At 34.2% G+C, this 27924-nt stretch overlaps 3 protein-coding genes across 4 annotated transcripts; 2 read left to right on the plus strand and 1 right to left on the minus strand.

Annotated features, from left to right (window-relative positions):
* Positions 1–5141: 5141 nt before the first annotated feature.
* On the plus strand, positions 5142–9457 carry LOC122594463. Of its 2 annotated transcripts, XR_006323005.1 has the most exons (4): positions 5142–5260; positions 6516–6646; positions 8109–8527; positions 9215–9457. XR_006323005.1 is itself a non-coding variant. In XM_043766915.1 (3 exons), exons 1-3 carry the CDS (start codon positions 5246–5248, stop codon positions 8431–8433), a joined length of 471 nt encoding a protein of 156 aa, XP_043622850.1. In that variant the 5' UTR covers positions 5142–5245; the 3' UTR covers positions 8434–8826. The 2 variants fall into 2 exon arrangements, 1 of the variants encoding a protein (XP_043622850.1); XM_043766915.1 differs by lacking the exon at positions 9215–9457 and having other exon boundaries at positions 8109–8826.
* A 3708-nt stretch (positions 9458–13165) lies between these two features.
* On the minus strand, positions 13166–19722 carry LOC122591706 (RNA cytidine acetyltransferase 1-like). Its single transcript, XM_043763954.1, has 20 exons — positions 19501–19722; positions 18336–18650; positions 17963–18099; positions 17388–17482; positions 17031–17154; positions 16866–16953; positions 16669–16768; positions 16027–16073; positions 15759–15935; positions 15652–15689; positions 15431–15536; positions 15166–15348; positions 14959–15067; positions 14621–14693; positions 14380–14524; positions 14143–14271; positions 13924–14049; positions 13757–13822; positions 13287–13454; positions 13166–13252 (listed from the first exon to the last, which is right to left on the minus strand). Exons 1-20 carry the CDS (start codon positions 19720–19722, stop codon positions 13166–13168), a joined length of 2535 nt encoding a protein of 844 aa, XP_043619889.1.
* Positions 19723–21514: 1792 nt separating this feature from the next.
* On the plus strand, positions 21515–26635 carry LOC122593163 (NADH dehydrogenase [ubiquinone] 1 alpha subcomplex subunit 1). The gene is made up of 3 exons (XM_043765532.1): positions 21515–21706; positions 21801–21911; positions 26334–26635. Exons 1-2 carry the CDS (start codon positions 21596–21598, stop codon positions 21891–21893), a joined length of 204 nt encoding a protein of 67 aa, XP_043621467.1. The 5' UTR covers positions 21515–21595; the 3' UTR covers positions 21894–21911; positions 26334–26635.
* Positions 26636–27924: the final 1289 nt, after the last annotated feature.

A 27924-nucleotide genomic window follows, 5' to 3' on the forward strand; every position in this document is an offset into this window, starting at 1 on the left:
TTTCAACCCTATATTTACAAAGGGATAGCTTTGTTTCAAAACCTAGATGCGACATCAGCAAGCATATAAGAGAAGAGATAATACATCAAATCAAATATGTTATTGTCAAACATACAATCAAAAGAAAATGGGATACCTTACCAGAGTCCAAAGATGGTGTAAGCGTGTAACTAAACTCGAAATTAAATCTGTTTTATTGTTATTAAATTTTTTTTTGGTTGATCGTAGTGAAGATTTAGAGCATGGAGGTTTGATTGGAATCTAATTTCAGAAGATGGGATGATTATGCTTTCGATATATGGTTGAAGAAAATGACATGGGGATAAACAAATATGTTGTTGATCATTTTGGAGAACATCCATGGCAGGAGAAGATGTAAAATAAGGTAGAAGATAAGAAGAATTGAGAATAAACTCTGAAGAAACAAAATTAGGTAAAATAAGATAAATACGTCATTGCTTCTAGAAAGTTGCGTAGGAAAGGGGTTGGGGTTTGCCACGTCATAATTTTTAATTTTTTTTTTTCTGGAAGCTTCTTTATAAATAAAAGAGATTGGGTTTAAAATTTTGTTTGGTGTCAATGTAATAAATAATGATGTATAGTGTAGAGTATACGAGATGCTTTCCTGTTTTAGTAGTGAGATGGTGGGCTTAACACCAGTTTCTTGGGCCTTGAAGTGTTCAGTACCAAATGGGTCGCTTAAATCACATTGTAGAATTAAAAAAGCTACTGGACCAGCTTCATCGTGAAGCCTGTAGTAGTCGAAGTTAGACCTTTTCTCATTGTTCATATTTTTAAATCATCATATACCCATGTCGTTGCATATTGTATCACTACTCATCTACCGGTCTTATTGCTGGCTATTTTATTCTGTTAAACCGCTCATGCCCATGAGAGTATTTTAGTTTTCTTACATCTAGTACACCCTCTCTGTTCCTTCATCTTCTTTTTCGGATGCAATTTGATGAGTGTTTTTTAAATCCAACCACCAAATAATCATTCAATTCTATATCTCATTATACTTCTATAAACCAAATAAGCATTCACATAACAAAATCGCACAACAACAAAATGCAAAATATTTCATTAACAGATACACAATAATCAAAAATCCAAATTAAAAATACAAACTTTGAAATTAACATTAAAAAAAAAAACCTTTGAAATTAAATTCAATATTAACTGTGTTAACAAAGAGAAATGATTCCCTCTAAGTTAAACAAAATACACCAAGTATATATCATCAAATGAGATGATGCCCAGATATCAAATTTAATACTTACTACTACTATTCTTTACATTTCTTTTTAATTCTGATAGCACGATGCCTAGGTATCTCTCCCCCTCTCTCTATATGCATATACATCACCAAATTTTGGTGCTTTTTTTTTATTCTTCAATTTTGTGGGGAAAAAAAAAAAGAAGATAGTTTAATATATTAAAAATAATTTTTGGATATTTAGATTATTTACTTTGTCAAATGGGTAGTCACCAATCAGCCCAGATTTTTAGCATTTTCCCAAACGGGAAACCGGTATCCAAAATTCCAAACAGTGGCCTAAAGTTACAGGCACATAATTAAATAGCCACGTATGAGCCAACAGTACTTAACCTGGCACTCCTCATCTGAAGGAACACTCTCTTCTCTTTAATCGCCACCAACCAACTAATGTTAACTCGTATGACACCATTAGAGTTAATACATAATCTCATTCACAGTAGTCAAATCAGCCCCAAACCTTTGCCGGCGTCTAACCCAATATAAATTAACTAGCTTTATACCCGCGCGAAGCGGCGGGACATAGGAAAAAAACACTGGTTATTTAGTGGTACCTGCGCGATTACCGGATCACCGTACCTATGTGGAAATGACGACTATTTTGGGGGGCGATGGCTATGTGTGTTTTAGGGGAGGCGGTTTGTGGGGATGTATGTGTGTGTTTTGTTCTGAGGGATGTATGACTGTGTTTTTTGGTATAATATGTGAGCAGCTTCAAAGGAAGGGAAGGGAGACAAATTGGGCGTAAGGTTTTCTTAAGTGTATTTTCGATATTTCAGGATTAAAGTGTTTGGTGGTAGTGTAAATTAAAAGGGTAAAATAGGGAATTTAAAGGTAGAGTGTTTAATTTAGAGAGGGGTAGTTTGTTTATATAGGGAATATAGATATCTCTATACTAAATAAAAGACAATTGTCTTTTAAAAATATTTTTAAAAAAATTGTGAAGCAAGTCTACAATTTTTCTTAAAAAAGTCTTTATTTTAATTATGATGTCATAAATATATTATAATATTTTAAATTAAAAATAGCTCACTAATACTTATTTAAAGTTCTTAATCTTTTATTACAAATAAATAAATTTTTTTAATAATTATTATGTTATTCATTTCATCATCTCCATATCGATTTATAATATATTAATGACAAAAATTACATGCATATTTTATAGTTTTATAATTTTAAATAAAACGTTCGGGTTGAACCCGGGTAAATTCGCTAGTTTGTTTCATAAAATTTAGAAAGTACTCGTAGTAGTAGAAAGAAAAAGTTCTGAAAACCTGTTAAATTTCCACCGATTAATTGATCACTGCCACCGTTTCCTAATTACCTCCGACGTCCACGTAAATTCACTCATAAAAAAGTAAAAACCTTTTTATTTTATTATTATTAATTAGGTTACCAAATAAAACCAAGATTAGAATTTGACTCATAACCTTTAAAAGTCAATTTGAACTAACTCGATCGGATCGTAATCAGTGAAATCTCACAAATAGTTAATTTAATGGGATGTCTCCTTCACTAATTCAATATGGCCGGTGGTGTGCTAGTGCTAGGACTTTTTTTAATAATTTTGGGTTTGTTTGGCGTGGGGGGGAATTAAAATAGCCTTCCTTGACACATCAGCAATGAAAGAGTATTAGATAATGGACAATAATCTTGATGTGGGAAGCTAGCTAGTGCTTAGATTTGTAATTAAGCTTTCTTTTTGCATACTGGTTATATATAATACTGGTCAAACCGCACGCTTCCTTACATCTTTTGTTAACTGTACGTTTTACCTGATCATTTGAGTTTAAAATGCATGCAGCTAGCTAGCTAGCTTGAACAACTAATTAATAATTATATATATATAATTATTTACGGCATGCATGATTTAGTCGATCGTAAATAAATTTCTCATCAGGTGTTTTTGTTTTTCCTTGATGAAGGTTTGAATCTCCTGATAGCCAAAATGAGCAGCCTATGATGATGACAAACTTAAGCATCCAAGATTCATCACATCATGATGATCATTCAAGTATTATTATCGAAAGAGCTGAAACTTCACCGGTAATAATGAAGAAGATCAGAACATTCATCCAAGGCCGCTTACAGAGTAAGTTCTCTTTAATTTGCCAGTTACATATATATATATAGAAATTTGAAGGCAGGTAGCCGTACATGCGTGTATATATGGAAGAGTATTTGAAGGCAGGTACGTACGTACGTATAGACATGTATTTTTTTTACCGTGGACTTGAGTGATCAGATAATCTTTTAAGACCTTTGGATTATATAGGGGTTTAAGTTAGGGAATCAATTATGTTAGCCAGGACTCTCTAACACGAACACGGCTAAGACAATATATACTTGTCATGTGAAATATATGAAAGTGGAACAATGAAAGATTGAAAAGGCACTGCTTGATCCGTTCCGAATTTTTGATAAGTAATGATAATTCTTTTTTAATCCAATAAAAGGTATATACGTGCGCTTTTATGGGTTAAATTATATGTTTTAGTTTTTAGATAATTGTTAAAGTTTACAATATACATAAATAATTACACACGTATATACATAACAATAAAACTAGAAAATCGCCCCCCCTAAAAAATCGGGCCTCGGCCCGTCGGCCACTTTGGCCACCCTCTAGACCGCCCATGCTAGCGATGGTAGAGAGCCCCTTGAACTAGAAATGCCTATTTCAAATACCCAATTGGAGGAAAACCCCCTACTAATTCGCCCGAAGGCACGACGATTATTAGGGGTAAATCCTGCCCCCTCATACTTGAACTTAGGTATACCTAATTAAGTCAAACCCTCATAGAAGGACTACCTATATCCCAAAGTTGGTGGAATTGGGATTCGAACCTGAGACCTATAGGTCATTAGGGGAACTCTTAACCACTACACCAACTCATCATTGATACGGAAAAAGATAAATTTTTAATATGGAAAGTATAACTTTCTTTATGCACATTAATAGCAACTTCTAGGGCTATAGTTAACATTTTCCATTTTGTATTTAACTCAAATGCTAATTAACACATAATAAAATATAAGGAAGTTATTGTCGGGTATTATTGATAACTAGATGCATGTTACGTGATGCAACGACTAGTGTAAAGTATGAAAAAAAAAGCGACATTCTATATTTCTTTTCTTTTTTATTTTTACTTTGGTTGAAAAAAAAATGTTGATACGTGATACATATTTGAAGGTTAAGGTTGAAAGATTCAATAAAGTAGGTAAAGGGATAGATGTGGTTATTAATATAAAACTACTCGTAAATGATAAGATGAAACTTCTTTGACATCAACTTTTATTTACGCACTGAAAATTTCAATTCTAGTATGTATGCACTAACTAATTTAGTGATACACAAACTTAACACATTAATTTTTTTTACCATTAATCCTTACAGGAAACTTTAGTTTGTTGGTTTCATATTATCATTTATATTATCATTAAAAACCACATTATATTAAATTAAAAATATATATTTTAAATTAAAAAACACATAATATTTAATAAAACTTGTATCATCAATTAATAATTAAAACTTAATATAAGAATTTTTTTTTTAAAAAATTTACAGTCATCTCTAAACATTATAAAAAAAAACGATCAGCGAAAGTATAAAATACTTGGGGGTTGAAATAGTTATAAGATAAATAGTTAGAGGGTTTAAGTAAAAAGTCATAAAGTCATGATAAAAAGAAGACAAATAGACAAAATTAAATTAACCTTAAACAAACATACACGGGGGAATCTTTTTTTCTTTTCTTTTTTTTAGTATCATTTGATTACAAGAAATATGTATATACCCCGATAGACCCATCACATGCCCAAAATCACAGCGCCATGGCCGCGCGCTGGGGACAACGCTGGGGATGATTGGATGAATATGCTGAAGCCATTAACCAATTGCGCCGATTTTCGGACGTATTGGACCGAATACACAGAGCAATACGCCTGGCGTTAAAGATGGTTTTAATCCAGGTATCTTCACTTTGTTGTTTTGCTGAGTTTATTCAATAAACAGAAAAGAGAACTATTATCAGATTCTATCTTTTTGAGAGGGCATGAGCTTGATTGTGTATCATCAGATTATCACTTGACAATTTCTCACACTAACACATATGACATTATAATATATTATACATAGGGGTGAGTATTATGGTCCACATATTTTTCGCACCTTTGTATCTATTTAGTTAAATAAGAAAATTCATCCAAAGCATTCAAAATGCTTTATCTCACAAACCCGTAAATTGTTAGATGAAATAAAAAGTATGGGTAATCTTAAAATTTCGTCCTCTTTCATTTGAGATGCAATTAGATTTACTTTTGATGACTTTTTCATTTTTGTTTTCTTTTTGATACTTACACATAACCTACACATATGTAAGCTGAACGATAATTGTGATTTGGAACGGGCTTCGCCCTTAAGGATCTTCATAAAGGGTAGCTGGTGGGGTGATAGGGGATAGAGGGTAATAGATCAGTGGGGGTGAGAGTGATCTACCTAACGGGTTTTGCCCTTAGCCGCTATGGCTCCGCCATGGACTGACAGGCTCCGCCCTTGGCCACCATGGCTTCGCCATGGATTGACGGGCTCCACCTTTAACCTTCATTGTTGTTTGCTGTGTACAGATGGTTATTTACTAATTTAAATGTGAAAACAAAGATTCTACACATGTGTAGGTACACAAGTACAAAGAAAAAAAACAATAACTAAAAAGTCATCAAAAGTATATCGAATTGCATCTCTAATGAAAGAGGACGGAATTTTTAGACTACCCATATTTTTTTTCATCTAACGATTTACGGTTTGTGAGATAAAACATTTTGAATAATTTGAGTGAGTTTTTTTATTTAATTGAAGAGAGAGAAAGGTGGGGAATATATGTGGCCCAGAATTGTTCTCGCATTCTTTTTTATTTGTGAGTTCTTAAATAACCCTTCCTCATTTTACATAATCTCATATTGGTTATTAAACGGACGAATGACCAGTTGAACTAGCATTATGCGAAGCTTCTAGAATTACTCATCTATGATTATTTATATGAGTATCCTTAGATGAAGCCCAAATTGTAGTGTAACTGTAAGTTAGTGTTTTAGTTCGACACCTTAGCAGTTGAGCTACATATAAGATCTCATGTTACCAAGTAATTGCTTCATCGGTCCCTTTAGTTCATTATTCTTGTATCATTTTCTTTTTTAAGATTTGATATAAGATAATCTTATTCAGTAGGAATGTGCACCAGACATTGAAAATCAGATTGAATTCACATTAACAACCATAGAGAATCCAGAGAATGATTCAAGTAATTATCCCCCACTGCCACTACCGACCCTGATTGCAACGACCCCACGCACTGCGCTGTAAGCTCTTTATCCTCTGTTTTCTGTTTTATAGATATCTTTTTGGAGGTGTTTATGCTTAAGGTTCATAGGTAGGTATTTTATTTTATGGATGTTTTTAGTGTTTGAATATTTCTTTATCTTTGCCTTATAAAGCTTTCTTTATGAGCTTATAGCGACTTGCAACGCCTTTTAATTTTTAATGCAATTTAATAAAGAAAAGCAAATAACATATGTCTTTGTTTTATGTTGATTCCCTAGATCCCCTGTGTTTGTAGTACTCATTTTGAGTATCATATTCTATTAATTTCCTATGTAAGTGACAGAGCGGAAATTAGTCCATGTCTAAACAATGTAGGTTTTACCCCAACTAAAATAACTTGACACCCAACATATCATAGCACTTATGCTTGGTAGCAACGAGTTTGAAAAAAAATTGTGATTCCATTCCGACTTAATTTTGAAATCTGAACTTTATTATAGTTGCTATCAAATCTTTCATTGCTATTTACTCAAGTAAGTTAAATTATTCTCTTACATTTCTATTAAACCTTCTTTTATGTATTATTTGAGTATCCTTATAGCTAGTTCACCTTTGTGGATTTTGTGACCAAGTTGATTAATTTTTAATCATACTATTTATTAATTAATTAGTAATTTATTTGATTGTTCTAATCATAGTTTACTTATACTTCGAGTTATCAAACTCATCTAAAATGCTGTGAAATGTTGATAGTCTGCTTCTTTGTATTGGGAAAAATATTGATGCAACTTTTAGTTTAAATTTAGTTCTGAATTAATCATGCCCAAGCTGTATTTGGCAAATAGGTGATAGTTTTCGTAAGTAACAAATTTATTACATTTTAGTGCTTTTTTACCGTACATGGATTTTTGGATAAATATATGTTATCTATTCTTTTACTCAAAATAAAAGAAGTCTTGGCTAAGCTACTGTGGTACCTGTTGTGAGTTCCATATGGTTGTGATGATTAAGTGATTATAATGCATTTGCTTCCTTGCTTTATACCAGTTTGTTAGAATGTATCCTTTTGCTAGCTAAGAGATTTCATGCTAATATGTTGTTATCTTGCTTACATCGACATATAAATGTTGTCAATAAATTTATCCACTTTTTTTAGCCGTTTTTTCTATGGGAAGAGGACGGGATGGCCTGATTTTAGTGGTAAACTGTGGGATTGAGATCAATGAACATGATCTCATTTTTGAACTCTTTTTGCATTTGTTTTCTTTTTTGATTGGTCAGAGACTCAGAATGACATACATAGAATTCTTTACCCAAAAAATGACATACATCGTCAGCCCATCAATCAAATTGCATTTATTCATTGTCATCTTTTTACATTGCACGTACAGACGTACTACTTTTTATTTAATGTATAATTCTCTATATTGTTGATGTGTTAGTAAAATACAATCTCAGACTATCTATCTTTGTTTTTTTTTTTTTTTTGTCTCTATGCAGGTTACATAATTACTCTAATCCTAAAATCGCTACATATTTTATTGGAGTGTATCCAGCATTTTTAGCATACACACAATTGAAGTTCATAGCTGCAATGTATTCTCCTTTTGACACTCACAAATCCTTTATGATCCTCTCCATTGTTGCTTATCTCATGGCTATTTTGGATTTAAAGATTCTATTTTGCATATACGATCATCTAAAAAAACCATCTAATCAACACTTCTCCCCTGTACATTACAAAATCCTAATGCATGTTTATTACATCTTGTGGATTCTTGCAATGTTGTTGGTTTTGCCAGCATTATTCACTCCTCGACGCTAGATTTGGTTTTCAGTCTCAGTTGCAGATGGTCTTGGCGTCACCACTCACCAGTGATCCTGCTTGGTGTACGTTAACTAATAGCAAAAGTCAAAAGGTAAACTATTGGGTCTATTATGTAGTGAACAAGTTATATATTGGGTTTGTCATGTAACTATGTATTTATGTAAGGGTTGATTACGGTTAAAAATCAAGTACTTAACCCCCAATAGTTGTGTCTATACATATTCGGGTATGAACCATTATAAACAACGGGTTCTTATAACTCGGTTATAGAAGTTATCTATTAACAATAGGTAACACCGGTTAAGGATGTACCGGTTAGAGGGTATAAATACCCAACTTTGTAACAATTTCAGATCATCACTTTCATAAACAAAGTCAGATTTACTTGCATTGTTCTTCCTAAATTGTGTGTAAATTTATTGAGTGGTTATTTGTTGCACAATAGATGTGCACAGATAATTGAGTTCAAAGCCCTATGTGATCCTCCTGGGTCAACACTTAGGATCTCTACAACTTCTCAAAAGAGACAACACTTTACTGCATACTAAATTATAGGCATAAAACCATCTTATGCAGAACTTTTGATTTATTGCTATTGTATTATTATGGGCTTATGTCAATGTAATTTAGTTTTATGCTGATGGACTCATGCTTGAGTCTTGGAAAATTGAATATGGTATTGACAGATTGTTTTTCAGTAGATTTAATGTGCTCGGTCAGTATATATTCGAATTTAATAAGCAATTGTTTAATTTTTTTGTTGTTTCTTTTCTTTAAGGTGAATCAAGCAACTCAGAAAAAAGGATGTGTCGATTAGAGCTTGTGATTGTAGAGAGTTGTTTGAAAAGTAGTTAGTTGTCAATGTTACATGGTTTTAAGGTTTAGATTATCCCGAAAGACATGGCTCTTAGTATCTTGGTTCAATCGTTGATTTTGCTTATAAACAGGTCATTTTTGGATATGTTAAAAACAAAATTATTGTATTTTGAGTAGTTAATATCTAACATGTTTTGATGTTTAGCAATAAATATGGGTAGTAAGGTCATGCCAAAGTTTGTAATTTTTATGGATCGATAATTTGTGTTATTTCTAGCATGTGGCATAGTTACATGTACATATATCGAATACATATTTACTATATGAAAAAAATATAAAAGTATAAGTTCTAAATTAGGTATTATTCCATCTACCCACACAAGTGACAATTGGACCCTTTTGGTCTTGCCCATCTCATCTTCTTGGTGATTCACGAGCCAAGAAGATGAGTTACTATTAATGACTTTCCCGTAATGAGTTGGAGACGAGCCCACAACTAGACCCTTGGCATAGGTCTAAAGAAATAACAAAAATAACAATCTTGTAAGTAGTTTTATTTTCACAAAATAGATTAAGGACGATCAATCCCGAAAAGCACGGCTAAAATTCAAGAATAAAAAGATTAAGTTGAACCGAGAAATTTGCAAGTTGAAAATAAATAAATACGGAGTAAAATATACATGAATCAAAACGCCGGTGTGTGAGATGGCTATGTTTGACACAAGCTTTTCAAGAGCTTTTCAGGAGCTTTAGCTTTTTATTTTAAACTAAAAGCTCCTAAAACAAATAAAAGCTTTGTTTGGATGCAACTAACTTTAGCTTTTATTTGAAAGAAAAAGCTCCAAAATGAAACGCTAATTGAAGTAACGTTTCAGGAGCTTTAGTTTTTCGAATGAACTTTTAATCTTTAAAACTACACAAATACTTCTTGAAGTTGCAGCTACAACTATCATACCAAACACTTTTAGAAAATAAAAGCTACAACTTACATCTCAAACAAAAAATTACAACTTACCGCTCAAACTAAAAACTACAACTACTTTTGCTAAACATAATGACATAACTTTCATAGCGTCATATTCACAGCAAATTGTGCTATGACCAACTATCCTAACGTCATGCTTACCAAAATTGGATGACGTCGCCAACAATGACTAGTATCAAACCGCTTCATTGTATGTTTTTTTTTTCTGTTTTATTAAAATAAGAAGTTTATTTTCACCTAACCAAATAGCCTAATAATCCTTCTAATATATTAAGAAGGTGATATGTGATATCCACTAATTTTCATTCCTAATCTTGCCCCCTGGTTTTATACGTGTCATCATCTCATAGTTAGGAAGATTATTAGGCTACTAGGTTTTTGGCCCGTGCGTTGCACGAGTTAACCGAAATTTCTAACGAATAACTTAACAAAAACTCGATATAGAAAAACAAATTTCATAGAAAAGTGAACATATTTTTTGAGAAATTCAAGTAATATGTCAACAAATCACAAAATAATAAAACAACATTATAAGAAAAAAATTGTAAATATCATGGTGGACACCCTGTTTTCCACTCCTCTTCATTTTTTTCATCCCTCTTCATCTTCTCCCCATTTAAAAGAAGACAAAAAAAACAAAAATAAAATAAAACAAATAAGGTGGAGTGTGGGGAAAAAACTGGACACCACCATCACCACTTTGCTCCTCGTTTTATAGGTACCTATAAGGTGGGGCGGTGTTCTACCCGGTTACCTGTCAGTTGCCACTTTGTTACCTTACGTACTCCTGTCACTCTAAAAAAACTAAACATAAAGTATATAGAGACATATGTTCAACTTAAGTGAAGACAATATTTTTCATGATAACCCGTAATATGAATAATAAATAAAAGGGAATACATTATGTATTAAATGCTTTGTATACACTTATAAACAACTTTAACCATCTCACTCTCTTATATAGTAAAGCTATTTGGGAGGTTACACATTCCTATGTGCTCACATACACTCTAATATCTTTTTTTAGATAATCAATCTTATTTTATATAACATGCAATAACTTTAATGGGACGGTAACATAGACTACAACTATGAAAAGAATAATAAAAAGACCACCAACAACTATCCTTTTGATTATTTACACATAATAACATGTTTTGATAAAAAAAAAAAAAAGTTGGAATGCTAGTGGCGGGATCTAATTGGGGATTGCGAGTGTGCTCTTTAGGCGGACTCAGTCAAAACAACGTCATCGAATTTGTTCACTCATTATTAAAAGTTTGATGATAGTTATATCAATAACGAATTTTTTTAGACAATCCCTATTGATAAATTATTCACATTTTTAATTATTTTGAATAAATTATAAAAGTTCATCAAGTGGCCGACCCTCTATGGGGCCCTCTATGTTGGCTTGGTGACCAGGTATAGAATCTCAATTTCTCATGATTTCGGGCATTACTTCTTTAGATGCGTGCAGGGCGTGTTATCGCACCCTTGGTCTCCAGGGATGCCTTCGGGTTCCAACCGCTGGCAAACTACTCGCTTGGATATCACTGTTAGGGTTCAAACCACTAACCAACTATCACGCCGTTTTAAAAAAAGAAAGAAAAATGTTTGTCATGCTTTTATGTGTGTAAATCTATATTGAACTAAAAGTGTCTACTGTGGACAAAAATGATGTGACAAATTAGATATGAAAATCTACACTTAAAATTTTTTGATTTTTAAAACTTGACATTTTTTTAGTTTGAATATAATGTGACACACTTTTATAAATTGTTCACGCTAACTAAAGTATGGATAATTGCAATATCATTTATAGTGTTATATATATGTTTTGAGATTTATATAAATATTTTATACTATCTTACCAAATTTTATCTTACCAAATTTAATCTAGATACAAATTTGCTTAAAAAAGAGAGTATTTGATCAAGAGGTTAAGTTGTATGTTACGACTTACGTAAAGCAATTAAGGGATGGAGGAATACTTTATTAGTTATGGGACATGTATAAATTAGCAAACACTAAATTAGATGAATTGGTTAATACAATTTTTATAAGAAGTTGAGCGCACAGGTTCGAGACCCATTATGGCTTTTTATATATTTTTAATAATAGAGATGTTATAATAAATAAATAAATACAATATGTGTTGGTGGTTGCTTACGTGTCGACCTCTGAGATACCAACAACGTAGGAACGTCACGTAGGAAAAAGATGATGTGGCGATACCGGAGATATGCCACATCATTACTTTAAGATAGAGAATTATATATATATAGAGATTTGGTTACGGGGATTAATCATTTTCCATCTAACTAGTCTTAATACTCGTACACTATACGATTGCTATATAGATTGTATCATAAACAAATTCGAATATGTCTTTTACATAATTCGTGAATATGATATAAATTGTGGTTAAAATAAATCGATGATCGAAACTAAATTATATTAAACAATGATGAATATAATATATGTTTAGTTAGAATTTTGGATTTACCATAAATTTTTAAAACCACGTCAAAATCGGAACTTGTAAGCATAGCGGATGATAAACAGCTTTGTGATTTCGAGATGTAAACTTAACTTTTTGAAGTTTTCATGTTAATAAGTTATTATAATTAATATAAGTAATAGGAGTTAAAGAATTTTGAAATAAAGACAATATATTAGTGACACTAAAAAAAAAGTCATTCAGAGACAAATTTAGCGACTTATAATTAAAAGTCGTTATTTTGCGATGTTAGTGGAGACTTCTTTAAAAAGACGATTCATTGTCGCAACTTGAGTCGAAAATCGAGTCACAAAATATTTCTAGTTTACAAAGTCGCAAATATTGTAAAGGCGGCGGCAATGGACGACTGATGAAGAAAATGAAAATGGGGGCCTCTCCTATAAAGACCAATGAGTAGAATATAATTAGTCCATTAAAGATGCTTTTCTTTTCTTTGTTGTTTTCCCGTCAGTACTCTTGTCTAGTTTTTCTGACTTGGTTTTATTAGACTTGACACTAACTATACCATCCCAGGGTAAGTGGAATTTCTGACTTGGTTTTATTAGACTTGACACTAACTATACCATCCGAGGGTAAGCTTCCACTGCCGCCATTTTTCAAAGCATTCTCAAAATCCACGTCTTCGTTGGAAATAGCATATCTATGATAAGGCTCTGGATTCAACAAAGCACCACTTTTCACTTTGAAGTCGTCCTAAATTATATATCATCAGAAGACAATTCATGTAAGTTCAAAGATCAGGCTGCAAGGCTCTTAAACTAGTGACGACAATTATGACTATGTTACCTACGAAGACGATCAACAAACTCCTTAATTCATACTTATTATTTAGCGCGCACACACACACATATATACACACACACACATGTCCATCAAGATTCAGTAAACAATGAAAAGAAAAGGAAAGGGATTTTCAGGTAAATACGGCGCAACCATTTTTGCCCTCGATAGCAGCAATGCAGCATAGGAAGATAGAAAGTGAGGCCAAAACAAACCTTGACTTTCTTTGCGGCTTCAGCAAGATCTTCATCAACTGAAACCAAGTGTGGCCTCAAGAAAGCCTGGTAGCCAATAGACATGCAAAGGAATAATTAATCCATGTACATTGTAAAGTTTGGGGGAAAGGAGCTGCAAGAGGAATGTCTAGAATAAAACTTCCTACTTTTTTGACTGGGGGCAAATTTGCGCTAAACTGTTGTGTAGTTACCGAATCCAAATACTTGTAAAATTTCTTCATGACTTTCATGAAATACGACAATATTAGATGTTTTTCTAACGACATCACCCCCTGTAGAAAATAGGCAGATGGTATACAGCCAAATAGAAAAAACTATTTAGAGTTAATTTAAAACAAATCAATCGAAAGACTTGAGGAACAAACCTCGACATAAGATACATCTTGGTTCTGCAAGCCCATGCATAACAACACAGAAGCCTGAACACGCGATAAGTTAACCGGTAACTTCTCTTGGAAGTACAGGTATGCAAGTGGCAGTTTGAGATCTGATATCTGTCAAAGTTGGTATATATATATATATATATAATGAAAAGGATTATTATTGATACCATATGCTAAGTAGACAAAACTGGTTTGCAACATTTAAATCTCTTTAATTACCAGATGGTGATGACCAAGAGAATTCACATAAGCTTCTAGCTTTCTCATACTGATGGGAGATTTAATGATATCATCATATATACCACCATGTGCGATGGTTGATGTAGACTTACTATCTGTGAAGTCGAGTTTTGGATGCAGAATACTACAAAAGAAAACAAAACAAAGAAAAAAACAATATATATATTATTTAGAGCATATCAAATTACCAGATGATAAGCTAAAATTTCCAACAAACTACCTCATTGCAAGCTTATAATCCATTGTATTAAAACTTGGAGAGCACAAAAGTCTAGTAAAAGATGACCTGAAAGCTGAGAACATGAAAAAAAGAGAGAAAAATGGTCAATTGTCAATCTCAGAAAATCCTAGATCGATTTTTGAAAATTAAGGAAAAAAAAAAAAAGTTTAGGTAAAAGTGGATTGGCAGACTCATTTAATGAGCACTAATCTCCTATGTTGTTTTACTCAAAGATATAGATTTTAAATGTAACTATGTATTTTTTATATCATCATTATATATTAGAACATTGGAAGCGCCACATCTACAGAAAATCATTATTTGATAGAAACGCAAACCTCGATAGAATGGACCAAAAAATCCAAGATCATCTGAACTGTTAACTTCGATATCATCCGTGTCCAGTGTTTTCAGCATCATACACGTATGCTCTCCGGTCACAGAATTCTGAAAAGCAAGCATAAGCAAAGTCAGAATTGAGCAATTGAATGGAAATATATGTATATGCCAGAAATTAACAAGCTTAATTGAAGACAAGACTTAACTGGAACTTCACATATGTAAAAGGGAAGAAACTTATGTTTCCCCCAGAAACGAAACAAGTCCAAAGTAAGCCCAAAAGAGACACCCAAGTAGTGGAGCTTCTCAGGTTGTTGTCTTATATCAACACGCTCAAAAAGCAATGGAAGACCCGACCTGGGCTTTATGTTTTCTTCAAGCAATGACGCCTGGCATCCATACATATAATTTTTGTCAGGAAACAGTAATACTGAAAGAAAAAAAAGCTAACCACTAACAATAAGATATTACTTGCTTGGCAGCTTCAGTAATCTTGAGAGGTACAGATTTTGGAACGTTCATGACATCTGCTTCGGATTTGGAACTATTTGTCTTTACAAATTGACCCTTGAAGTACCTACAACAATATATCATAATTCAGGCTGTGTGTTACCAGTACACTTGAGACTACTAGCTAACACGTTATAAAAATTCAAAAAACATTTAATATGAACAGCACATGTGTATGGTACCTTGCCAGCAATTCTATCGCAACTGATCCGTATCCTTGCTGCAATAATGAAATATGATGATCATTTACACTACAAACATATATAGCGAATAAAAGAAAATAAAATACCCTCATTGCATCTGGATGTGTCGCAATGCGGACGATTCTAGCACCAGAAAGACTTGCAAAGTTTGTATCTTGAAACTGTTCGCAAAACTTCCATGGAATTTGGTCTCCAGAAGGTTGATGACCAGCACTTAAACTTCTCATGACTGAAGCCTTGGAAATATTTCCTTCAAGACATACCTTTACAACAATCACCAGACAACTATATAAATATGAAGCTCGCACCGTCGGTATTAACTTGTAAGTTTTTAAAAGAGAAAGAAAAGCAGACCTGGATAACACAAAGGATATCTGGGTCCTTTAACTTGTTGAAAGGGCCTGCATATTTATAACTTCTTAGTAATATAATGTAGGGGTAATAGATATGAAGTTATGAATGAATAAGCAAAAAGAAACAAACAACCTATGTGTCAAACTATAAAATGTGAAACAATATTTAAACTGTTTAGATTTCTGAAATATGATAAATATAAAAAAAATCAAGAAAAAAGTGTACCAAGTAGCAATTTAACATAGGGCTAATAGATATGAAGTTATTAAGAAATAAACCAAAAAGAAACAACCTACGTGCCAGGGTGTCAGACAATAAAATAAGTAAGTAAACACCCAATGCCGTCTTCCACGGGGTTTTGGTCCCAATACCGTATGGGGGAGGTTGAAATGCAGACAGCCTTACCCCTGCCACGACGGTGTAGAGAGGCTGCTTCCAGGTTCTATCTAAATGATAGAAAAGGACCTACAGCCTTGCAAGGCATGAGGAAAAAAACCTTGATCTCTGTCTCCAGAGGCAAGGGTGTTAACTACTTATCGAACCTGGCTGGTTGTGTTAGACAATATAATGTGAAACAATATTTTTTACTGTTTTTCAGCAATACGATAACTATAAAGAAAAACCAAGAGGAGAAAAGTGTACCAAGTAACACAAACAATTGATGAGCTGGTGCGTCAGCCAACAATTGAAGATCATTTGGAGAATTCTTGTAATGAGAAGCAGCAAATAAAGCCATCATACTCTGAATAAAGAGTATGCGTGAGAGAGACTACGTAAACAGATCTAAACATGGATGATTACATACAACTAAAAGCATGATCAAATGGAACCGTCAATACCTGCAGAAATAACTCGGTCGATTCATGATATGAGAAAAGCGTATCTCGATTAACATAATAAAGATCACACTCACTGGGGAGAGGCAACCTATTAGAACAAACAACAGAATATTGGTGAATATAAGCAGCTTAAGTTATCACAAAATTTTTAAAAAGTTTTCCCACCTTTTGATTTCAGGGACGGAATTTTTTATGTCGAGACAGAGTAAATTGTTAAGCCATGATTCAACTGGATCACCAGGTGCATATCTGATAGCTTCACACAACTCTATCTTACTGAAACGTCGGACTGCAATTGCACGAATCAAACCAGATAAGATTATTGTTGGATCATAAACCCGATGTGATAAAAGTTAGTATTGGATCATAAACATTATTTGATCAAAACTCAACTAGTTATTTCAGCCTCTTTCATATTAAACCTCTTAAACAAATCAAGTCTAGAAAACTCTCATTGCTAATAGTTATATGCTATCGATAACTAATGCATGCTAAATTTTCTAAATCACGACAGTTTCATACCAGAACGAACATCACTCGTATCTGTAGATGTTTCACTTTGCTGTTCCAGTGGCTGCAAAAGCTTTAAGGATAGAGATCGCCCCGTACCTTCATAGCTTCAAGAGATAAAAGATACACACGAGTTCAAGATTATGCAAAAAAATATGTGAGGTATATAAAACATATTGCCACCACCCCCACTGTATGCATGACTCATGAAGGAAAGCCACGAAATAGATGGTATCCAATATGCGTTTCAGTAGTAAAATTTGGATGTAAATGGTTTCGGTAGAGACCAGTTTGGTACTGGTTCAGTACCGGAAAAACCAAACTTGGTACCAAAAGTTAAGAATATAAAGGTTTTTATATCACCACATGTGTTTGACATTTTATTACTTTTGATAAGATGTATAAATTCGGTTCCATACAGTACCATATCGTAAAACAGATTCTGGTACCGCCTTCCTAGTCCAGTTCGGTCTTCAATTCACAGATTCAGTTTCTGTACGGGATTGGTACCGAGATCATCTCTACCCACCGTATGTACACGTATTTTGTAAGTAATAAAAATGTGTGTGCATGTGTTATATTCATACCCATTAACTGTGGAAGAAAGAAAAACCAAATAAGGCCCAATCAAAGACTTGACAACTGACAGTGGAATAGCCGCAGCTTCATCAACAACCAAAAGTTCAACTTGAGACAGTTTACCATGTTCATGAGGTTGTATATACTACAAGCACAGAAATGGTTGTAAATATCGAGATGGAACTGATCCAGTTCAGTAACCAACCAATAAGCAAAATCAAATCGTGCAAGAATGAAGCACCCGCTATAAGAGATGACATAAAATTGTGAAACAGCAACTTATCACAAAACAAAGTTTGATAAGTTACACTTCCCCTTGCAAAAACTTGAAATACTCGTTGTCCTTCTTCTTTTGAACCTCAGCCCGCTCCTTCAGTATACTTGCCTTCTCGGTCGTATGGGTTGATAAGGTATCACGAACCAAACAACGGCTTGATTCTTCACTGGTAGCCTTTTTTTCCCCCTTGATTGGCGGGATGGAGCAGGATCTTCATTGAGACACGGCAAAGGAACGTTGAATTCCATTTCTTCGCCCATAGATGGCGGTGTTGGAGTAGCGTTTGATCCAGATGGTGGTGTTGGAGTAGCGTTTGATCCAGATGGTGGAGTTGGAGTAGGGTTTGATTCGGCAGACTTTCTTTTTAAATTCGAACTCGACGACTCGTGCCCGCCACCAATACATGGTTGTTCTTTCCACTTCGGATTATCTTTCACAATGTTTCAAGCCAAGATGTGAGTAAACGTCTTCTTGTGTTGTCTCTCAAAATCATCATTCGCTTTGTTTCGGATATTAATCTCATTACACCCACTTTGCTTCATACGTGTCTGCAAAATTGTAAAATGGTAACTACATATAGATATATGTATACATATAGATTCGACAGAAAGCAAGAACACATATATATACATCTATACATGTTCAACAGAAAGAACAACCATAGATACATATATATATGTGCTCGACAGAAACCATAGATATATATGTATCAAAGAAAGCAAGAACACATATATATACATATATATATGTTCGACAGAAACTATGGATATATATGTATATATGTTCCAAATCAACAAATTTCAATCACATAAACCTATTCAAACAACTTTCAATCCATAAACCAAATCAAACTTCAATCGCATTTCTATGTATATAACCGAATCACATTTCAATCCAAATCAAATCACCAACAAATTGAAACATAACAAAATCACAAAGCAAAACGTATTCAAACATCAAGCAAACACATATATATAGAAAACCGAATCAAACAAGTTGAAACATACCACCGCTTGATGGTATCCATTGAATGATTGAATTAACGGATTCATAGCATTCCATTTCGAGTTGAGTTGATACTTGGTGCGTAAAGTACCCATAACATGTCCTTGAAAGTGTTTGAGAACCCGCTTCCAAAATCCTACCTTTGTTTGACGGTCACAAACAACTTTGTCAACCGAAACTTTAATCCAACACTTTGCTAGTGCCTCTTCTTCTTCTTGAGTCCAAGGCTTCCTATCCAATTTTTTTTCCTCCCATGGGACGCACCTCGGGCACTTCTTCCACTTCCACTTCTTCCTCTTCGGCTTTGTCTTCCCAATCATCCTGTGTTTCTGGAATGGCATCAAGTCCTGCAAATTCTTCATCTTCCTCAGCATCGGCAATGGCCTGTGGGTCGCGTGGAATCCAAAATGGGTCGATATCCACATTGCCCATTTCAGCCGCTTCAGGCCCGGTGGAGTAATAAATGTTTGGAGATTCGGGAACCATTCGAGGACGATAAACAGGATGGGAATCGATCGATTGTCCGCGGGTGGTTTGAGGTGGTGTTTGACGGGTAGGGGTTGGAGTTGGGGTTGGGTTTGGGGTTGATGTTGGACTCGGCCACGGGGCGATCTGATAACACGTTTGGGTTTTCTTGGATCCATTTTTATGAAGATAAATGGAGTTGAAGAGGAATGGAGGTTGGAGGAGATGAAAGAAATGGGGGTGTAGGTGAAGAAGAAGAGGTGATTAAATAAAAAAAACCATTAATTTCGGTCAACACTCTTTTATTTAGTCGTTGGACTACCTCGATTAACAAAGCAAGCGAGTAGTGGACCGCGTAGTGTGACCACGCATTTTTACCCCGCCACGCGTGGTCAGGCGTTGGCGGTGGTGTTCCGTCATGGTGCCGCAGTGACCACTCGTCGATAATGCACCCATTGCCAACCCCCTTAGTTAATTTTTATAAAACTATAACTAAACGTCAATATTTGAATTTAAGTTAGATATTCAAAAAAGGTATACTTTCTATCTTTACCAGTGAACCCGTGAACTATCCGACAAAGAATTTGTGTAAGCTAAAGAGCATAGAAACCATTTGCGACATTATTTAACTTTATACAAAAAATAGAAGGGCCATTTATGCAGATATGTGAATTTATTTAATTTAATACAAGTACAAGAATTATTGAAGAGTGGGGAGTGTGGGACGGTTAAATGCAATTAAGAAAATTTGTCAAGACCAAAGCTTGGTTTTTCTTTAGGCGCCGAGACACCGAGTGGCGGCATGTTCAATCTGTCATTTCTGTTTGCCACCCATTCCCACTACTTTTCTTTGTTTATTCTAATTCTTATTCTTGATAAATTAATATTTCAATATTATTTTTTATTCAAGATTATATATTGATTTTACAACTTTCAAAATCAATTTCATACTAACTTCATAATACAAAGGTACTAGTAGTGACGACGTTTTGGTGGCAAGGACAATAAGGTTGGCCACAATGTCAAAGTGATATAGACTGAGATGTTTAAAAAGATAATAATTTAGTGTGAAAATTAATAAAATAAAAATTTGAAGTGTAAATTATTCTATTAAGGGCAGATTGCGAAATTTCTAATAACTATTTTCATTAGAAGAAATTCATCAATCACAATTTTATCATTTTCAATGTAAGAGTTTTTTCTTTACTATATCTAAAATGAGAGACAAAGAATTTCTATAAAGGAGTAGAGATCACAAAGGATGGTCTTTTTGCTTGTAAATATATCAGCTTGTTGATGTTTGGAAATAAGAACGTGTTCATTTGGTTAAGTTCTTTTGGTTCATGAGGAGTTAAAGGTTGACATGTTCTCATGTAATATGTAAATGATAGATTGTTGTTGTTGTTTTTTTTTTTTTTTCATTTTTGGTCGACGGCCTCTCAAGCCTCATTCTCAGAGCACCCATAATGGTAAAAAGTCTTTCAAAGCTTTTTCACATGCCACCTTATTAATACATTAACTTCAAATAATAAAAAGCTATCTTTTCCGATGGAAAGCTTTTTCCAAAGCTTTTTTCTTCCCTTGACTTAAAAAAAATTCTCAACCTATCCATAAAAAAGGTCATCCAACCTGTGATCTAGAAATGCAAAATAACCTTGACCTGTGACCCGGCACGCTAAGGACTCGGGTGGTCCGGGTTGGTTACGGGTGGTCCGGATTGGTTACAGGCGGGCACGGGTTTACGGGTCATTTTGTACACCGTAGACGAGAATCAAAGCAATACACTCGACCCGACCTGAGTGAGTGAGTATATCAAGTTATCAACTTGTACACCAGCTAAAAACAGAAAAGGAAAGTAAAAAACCCTAAAATAAAAAGTCAGAAAGAGAAGGAGATGGGAAAGTTCCAGTTTTTGGAAGCGGTACTGCCGTTGGGAATCATCGCCGGATTTCTATGTATCGCCGGAAATATCCAGTACACCATCCACAAAGCTGCTCATGGCCGCGTAATCATCATCTTCCTTTTTATATTATTTTATTTTTCTAAAGATCCCTCTTATTCATACTACTAATCATTTCATTGTTATATATATAAAACAGCCAAAACACATCGGTAATGATATGTGGGATGTTGCAATGGAAAGACGCGACAAGAAGATCGTCGAGGAGAAACTTTCTCCTGCCTCCCAATAATTTCGGCCCCTTTTTAAGGTTTGACTTAACATTTCTGCTTTTATTGTTTTATTTTTTTAAACGGCCAACTAAAAAAATCGCCCAGGTACACCTTACGGAATGGCCAATCTAGCCTCACGGATACCCCAAGTTACTCGCGATCCGGGGGAATATCCAATAACTTGGTCTGTTAGTGCCTGCTTATGTGGATACTTTGTTTGCAAACCAAGTCGGTAGTAATGTATGACCCTAGTCTTCCCTGATACATTTTGAATAACTATAACGATTAGGCATTTCCATCGTTCTTGAATATAGTCAAATGCTTTTTTATACTGCTATTCTGTATCTAAGAAAGTAGCAGATGTGGTCTTTTTAGCTCTGTCTATGGACTCATAGATTCATCCAATGGTTGTCTATTTTCACATCAACCACTGTAAGAGACCCCGCCAAGTTAAGACCATATACATATTTATCCCACATTTTTCTGGGGGCTCTACTCATAGATATGCTTTAAACATGATATCTCATTTGTGTTTCCTTAATTAAAATCCCAACATACATGATGCAAAAAGTGTGTCTAGTTGGAAGTAGCTTTGAGGTGCCCGCTATAGACATTGTTGCATATAATGTTGATGGGTATCCAGTTGTACCTTTTTTCGCACATAATGTATTGGATGCAATGTCTCTCAATTCGGATGCATATTTAAAAACAAGATTCATGTACCCGTAGTCCGTACTTGGCTCTAGTTCCCAACTTCCCATTCTTAAATCATGCTCTTGCTCTTAGTCTTTACTAAACGTGTTGTTCATCAGCCTCTTTCCAGCTTTGATACTTAGCTCTTGTTCAAGTTCAAGTATGAATTTCTCCTAGTTTGTGTTTCAGTATAGTCTGTGTTACTGGTCCTTGTTCCCGCTCACTGGTCTCTGTGCCAGTTTTGTTGCTGTCTTTGCTGATCTTTCTCCAGATATTCTTGCTTAATAAGGAGGTGTTGTGCAACTTCGGATTGATTAACATTACTAGTCCCACTTGAGGAGGAGCATCAAGGATTTCACATTTTTGTCAAGCATCCGTCTAGTCTCACTCTGATATGTATCAGACCAATAATAAAGAAGAAAATAAAGTTATATGATAGATAAGTTATTGGATTTGATCTCCGGTAGCTCCACAATGTCTCATACGACAGTAATAATATTCTCCACACTAAACACGGTGGCCTAGTGGCCTTATTTAAGCAGGCTAAGTTGTCGCCCTAACTTGTACCCAAAATAATTACCAATTATAATTAAATAACTATTGTAACTTGACACTTAACTACCCTAGACTTTGTTTCTGTTTCCTGATACGTATCATTACTCCCCCCCCCCCCCCCTTCCCAAAACACCTTGTCAGGTGTTGATTGGAAGACCTGCGAATAGTAATTCCTGGATCCCATATTTTGATGTGTAATGCTGCCTTTTGTGGATTAGAGGAATGCAGTAAAATAATTGTTCTTTTTGTTAAATAGTAATATTAGGCAGCACATTAGTAAAACTCTAGTCATGCATAGCTGTATGTTTGGAAAAGATGCATGATATAGTTAATGATGGAGTTGTTAGAAGTTGGATCAATACGATTCAAGTGATACTTGGTTAATTTTGAATTCGTGAAAGACATGTAGATGTAGTTAGAAAGAGAAAGCATTTCTTGTGATCTCGTCTTTTAGATGTGTCGGAAAATAGTATTTTAATACATCCATTATATTAATAAGCATTTGTCTTCGGGATGATTTAAACTTCTGATTATATTTATTTAAAAAAATATAATCATCAAATAGTCAATCTACATGAATTAGGTATATCTTCATTTCTCTGTAGAGTTTTAGCTAATTTTTAAGGATTCATTATCTTAACATATCCATAACCCAAGAGTCTGAATTGGGGTTTCTTAACTCTGAGATTGGAGGCAACATATCAGGGCATTTTCACATTTTATGAGCGTTAGTGTTTTTTTTTTTGAACGGCTTTATGAGCATTAGTATTCCTCTTATTACTAGTCACTTAGCCTGATATCGCTAGTCAGCATCCCTGTTGCTGCTACCTGCTGACGATTTTGCCACTAGTGAGCAGCCCCCTTGCTGCAGTTATCGACTCTCTTGTTGCTACTTGCTAGTCACCAAATCTCTTGCTGCTAGTCACTGTCTCGCGGATCCTATTACTACTACTTGGAACCCTTGTTACTATTAGTATGCAGCCATTGTTGCTACTTGTTACTACTATCAACAATTACTTCTAGGCCAAAGGCGCCAAAAGACTCTGCTACAGAACTGGAATCAAGAATCTAAATCCAAATTTTGTCACACATTAGGGACGGATGAACTTAGTGACATCACATTATCATGTGCTTTTAGTTACTCAGCTACACCTATAATATTGAATTCAACTAATTTAGCTCGACATCATTTTGTTCAACCCGAACTTGAAAGTCGGGACAAAGATATGTATATGTTCAAGATAATCTAACTCATAAACATTGGTAGTGGAAGCGCCTTGATATTAAAATTCCTTTTGGGCCGATGGAATGTGATGGAACCTCTTAATTTGGATATAGTCTAAAATTACCTTCTACAGAGAAAGCTGGGGAGTGACAGCAGTCTTTTTCTCGGCCAAGGAATTCCTGTCCCATACTTGCATGCTTTTCATGTCCTACTTTAGATACAACTATGCAAGTATGGTGTCGCAAATCTCCAATAGTTCACTCTAGACAGACTAGGTAAATCTTTGTTTCTTTCTTGAGACTCTAATCATCCCCATGTGCTTCATATGTTTTGCAGGGTTTAGTTTGGGGTGTAAGGCACTAAGGCATCCAAAACTGTAAAAAAAGGATTGGTGAATTTGGTATGATATTTATAAGAATTGATTTTTGCCACATGCCAGGCCAATAAGCCTGTATATTAGGTGATAGGTGTGAAAGTCCAACTCTTTTTTTTTGAGAGAGAAATAAAGGGAGGGGGGAGGGAAGGCATGCTTTAAATAGTATTATAGACAACTTTTAAGTAGAGATGGCCTTTGGACCCAAAGGGTCGGTTTGGGTTGTGTTTTGTATCGTGTGAGTCGAATCAGTGTAACGGATTAAAAGTTGCACAGAACCTATTTTGGCCTCATTACCTAAGCCATTGGACGACCTACCTTGCCGCCTTTAGTTGTAAGTACTGGATGTGGGTTGCTCATGTGGAACTAAGGAGTTGTCATCATGACATGACTCCGCTCACATGGCCCTGTGTTGGTCTCTTGAAGCAGGGGCTCATCCGGATGCAGGCAGGCGTAGATCCTCGTGACTGTTTTGAAAGTGGTTGGCATCCACGCTATTACACAACTTTGAGCTGGACCAGTCACCTTGATAGGGTTAGATGTATTCAGAAAGACTAAAGAAAGATGTATGACAAGAATTTAATTAAAAAACTCCATAGGGATAGACTCGATACCTCGCTAGCATAGGCCTGTCAGTGGAGTCATGTCTGGTGGTAGTTGCAGATTTGCAGGCAGAGATCCTCCTGATTCTTATGATGTAGCTGTCATCCATGCTTTTACCCTACTTTTAGTTAAATCAGCAACCTTGGTAGGGTTAGGTATAGTCGGAGAAGACTAATAATAGATGTATGCCTAGAATTTAAAAGTAAAACTCTCCATGGGGGTAGACTAGACACCTCACAGTGTTGTTTGGATATCGAAATTGGGAGTTCCATATATTTCTGGATGTATAGTACTAATATAATCTATTGATTTGTCCTCAATTCTTGAAAAATATTGTGAACTGAAAACAATATTTCAAGGATAATTTAGATAATGAGCTATTTTTGAGGAGACTTATTAGATTTTTATCAGATAAGTGACACAAGTTCAAGTTGGTAGGATAGGTTCTTTCATTCTTATCTGTCGTTAAGTTTTCCATTATAAGTAGGCTGTTCAAAACTTCTATTATTATAGATAGAGGCCTAGTAGGTGGTTTCAAAGAGTTTTTTTTTTTTTTGAACGGTAAAGTTTGATTAGAATGTAATTTTGTTAGCAACCATATCTGCTGGTTATGTTTTCTTTCCAAAACAAGAATTTTGATTCGCTAAATATCTGATTCTTATTTGTTCTCATTTTTTGAGATAATTTTACACCTACTAACAGTTCCTTTGCTTTCATTTTTTACTTTAGCAATAGGAGTCTCTAATTACATACTAAAAAATGTAAAGCTAATTACAGAAGTGGAAAGACAAAACTACCCTACCAGCTTGTATTTAAACCTGGTTGTAATCCATTTTGAAATATTACATCCGCCTTGTAAATAATCAGGAAATTTGCTTTGCCTTTAGATATAGAGGAATCATTCTTTGTATTCGATGAAAACTAGGTGTTATTTAATGTTACCTGTTTGTTAAATTATGTGAATCTAATTTTGTACATTTGAGTTGCTGACGTGACATGTATGATCTGCAGGAAGCTTTGGCAAAATATGATGCAAGAAATGATGGCAGAATTGAATCTACGGCAATGTGGTCACTTTTGTTATGATGGAAACATATTTCAAACTTGAATAATAAATTTGTTTTTTTCTTTTAGTTTGGAATTTCGAAGTGGGTTTGACAGATAGCTGGATTTAAAGCAAACAAATTATAATGTTGAAATTCATGCTTTGCTACATCATGGATAGCACTAGCACCAGCACTAGTAATTGTGCCATGAGACTTTGTCAATGCTTTGTTCTTAACAGATAACACATCACATGTGTTTTTTGTTGATCCCAGGGAAAGTGGTACTGTTTTGCAAAATGATTTAAAGTTCTAAAAATGTGGGTGTAGCCGTGTAGGTCGATCGGTTTTCTTATTTTGATGCGAATCACTATGAGATTGTCGTTCCTAACAAACCATTAGAGTCCCTAAGTTATGAATGATACTGTTCCGCTTTAGTTGTGTCGTTTGTGAGGAAGATATGGAAACCATCACTGTTATTCATACATCATTTTTACATAGCAACTTTATGCACAACATTATAAAATATAACTTGGTGGCATACGAATAAAATTGGTGGTACGTGCGATGTCCCTTTTATTGTATAGCATAGTAACAAGTAAGAGTTAATTAATTGGAAATCGTTCCAACTTACGTTCATTTTTTATTGTATGTGTCTATTTTTCAAATTTTTCTGGTACCCATTCATATGGGTAACCGCGTAATGCAACGGAAGTGACGGTGACATGCAGCGGCGTGATAGCGCTGTTATTAATATAAAAGTAACTAATGTAAAATGGGGTGCAGTTATTAAGGGTTGATTGATATATGTTGTAAATAATTTTATTAAGGATATTATAAGTACTTTTTATAATATAGTTTGTTTTATAAGAGTAAGATGATGTTTGTTTCATGACTTAATAAATAATTGTAATTTAATCAAAAATACTTTATCCATTAAGTCATTAAAAGTGTTCGTTTGTTTTTTTGTTTTTTTTTTGCATAATAAACAAAAAATAACTGTATTGACGTAATGCATACAGACAATGTTTTTTAATTCAGACATTTTATCAATTTATTTATTTAAATACTCAAACAATCAAGCCCTAAAAGATACTCCATTTTACTGTATGCATTAAAAAAAAAATTTTGATTAAAAACCATTTAAAATACTAACAATGATTTTTTTCAAACTTTAATTTAAAGTTTTATCTGTAAAAAATGATATTAATTTTTCAAATAACCATTACCGTTAAGGCATTACCACCACACTTCTTACAAACATTTTTTTTTTAATTTTAAATATGGTATGTAATGGTTTCGCATATACTCTATATATTTAGGCGTTAAATTGTTGAAAATGTTATCTGAAAATGAGATCATTATGAGTCATATCCAGGTTTTTTTTCCCATTCTATCATTTGCTTTGTATTATGGACTTTCAAGCTTTGCAAAATACTAGCCCTACATAAATGTAATCTTTTTTTAACTCTTTCAAATTCACATTGTCCGTTGGTCTTGAAGTTTAAAATTATCTTGAAAACACTATCATTTTCAGCTAACAATCATTGACTGAAAAC

This window comes from Erigeron canadensis, chromosome 3, assembly GCF_010389155.1.
Source record: "Erigeron canadensis isolate Cc75 chromosome 3, C_canadensis_v1, whole genome shotgun sequence".
Lineage (NCBI taxonomy): Eukaryota > Viridiplantae > Streptophyta > Magnoliopsida > Asterales > Asteraceae > Erigeron > Erigeron canadensis.

Excerpts from the sequence above, each read along its gene's own strand:
- LOC122591706 (XM_043763954.1), bottom strand. The coding sequence starts at position 19,722 with ATGGTTCCCGAATCTCCAAACATTTATTACTCCACCGGGCCTGAAGCG. Across the intron at positions 16,769-16,865 it reads CGACCGAGTTATTTCTGCAG|AGTATGATGGCTTTATTTGC; the intron begins GTATTGACGGTT and ends CTCTTTATTCAG. Across the intron at positions 15,537-15,651 it reads GCGATAGAATTGCTGGCAAG|GTACTTCAAGGGTCAATTTG; the intron begins GTACCATACACA and ends ATATTGTTGTAG.
- LOC122593163 (XM_043765532.1), top strand. The coding sequence starts at position 21,596 with ATGGGAAAGTTCCAGTTTTTGGAAGCGGTACTGCCGTTGGGAATCATC. Across the intron at positions 21,707-21,800 it reads ACAAAGCTGCTCATGGCCGC|CCAAAACACATCGGTAATGA; the intron begins GTAATCATCATC and ends TATATAAAACAG.
- LOC122594463 (XM_043766915.1), top strand. Across the intron at positions 6,647-8,108 it reads ACGACCCCACGCACTGCGCT|GTTACATAATTACTCTAATC; the intron begins GTAAGCTCTTTA and ends GTCTCTATGCAG.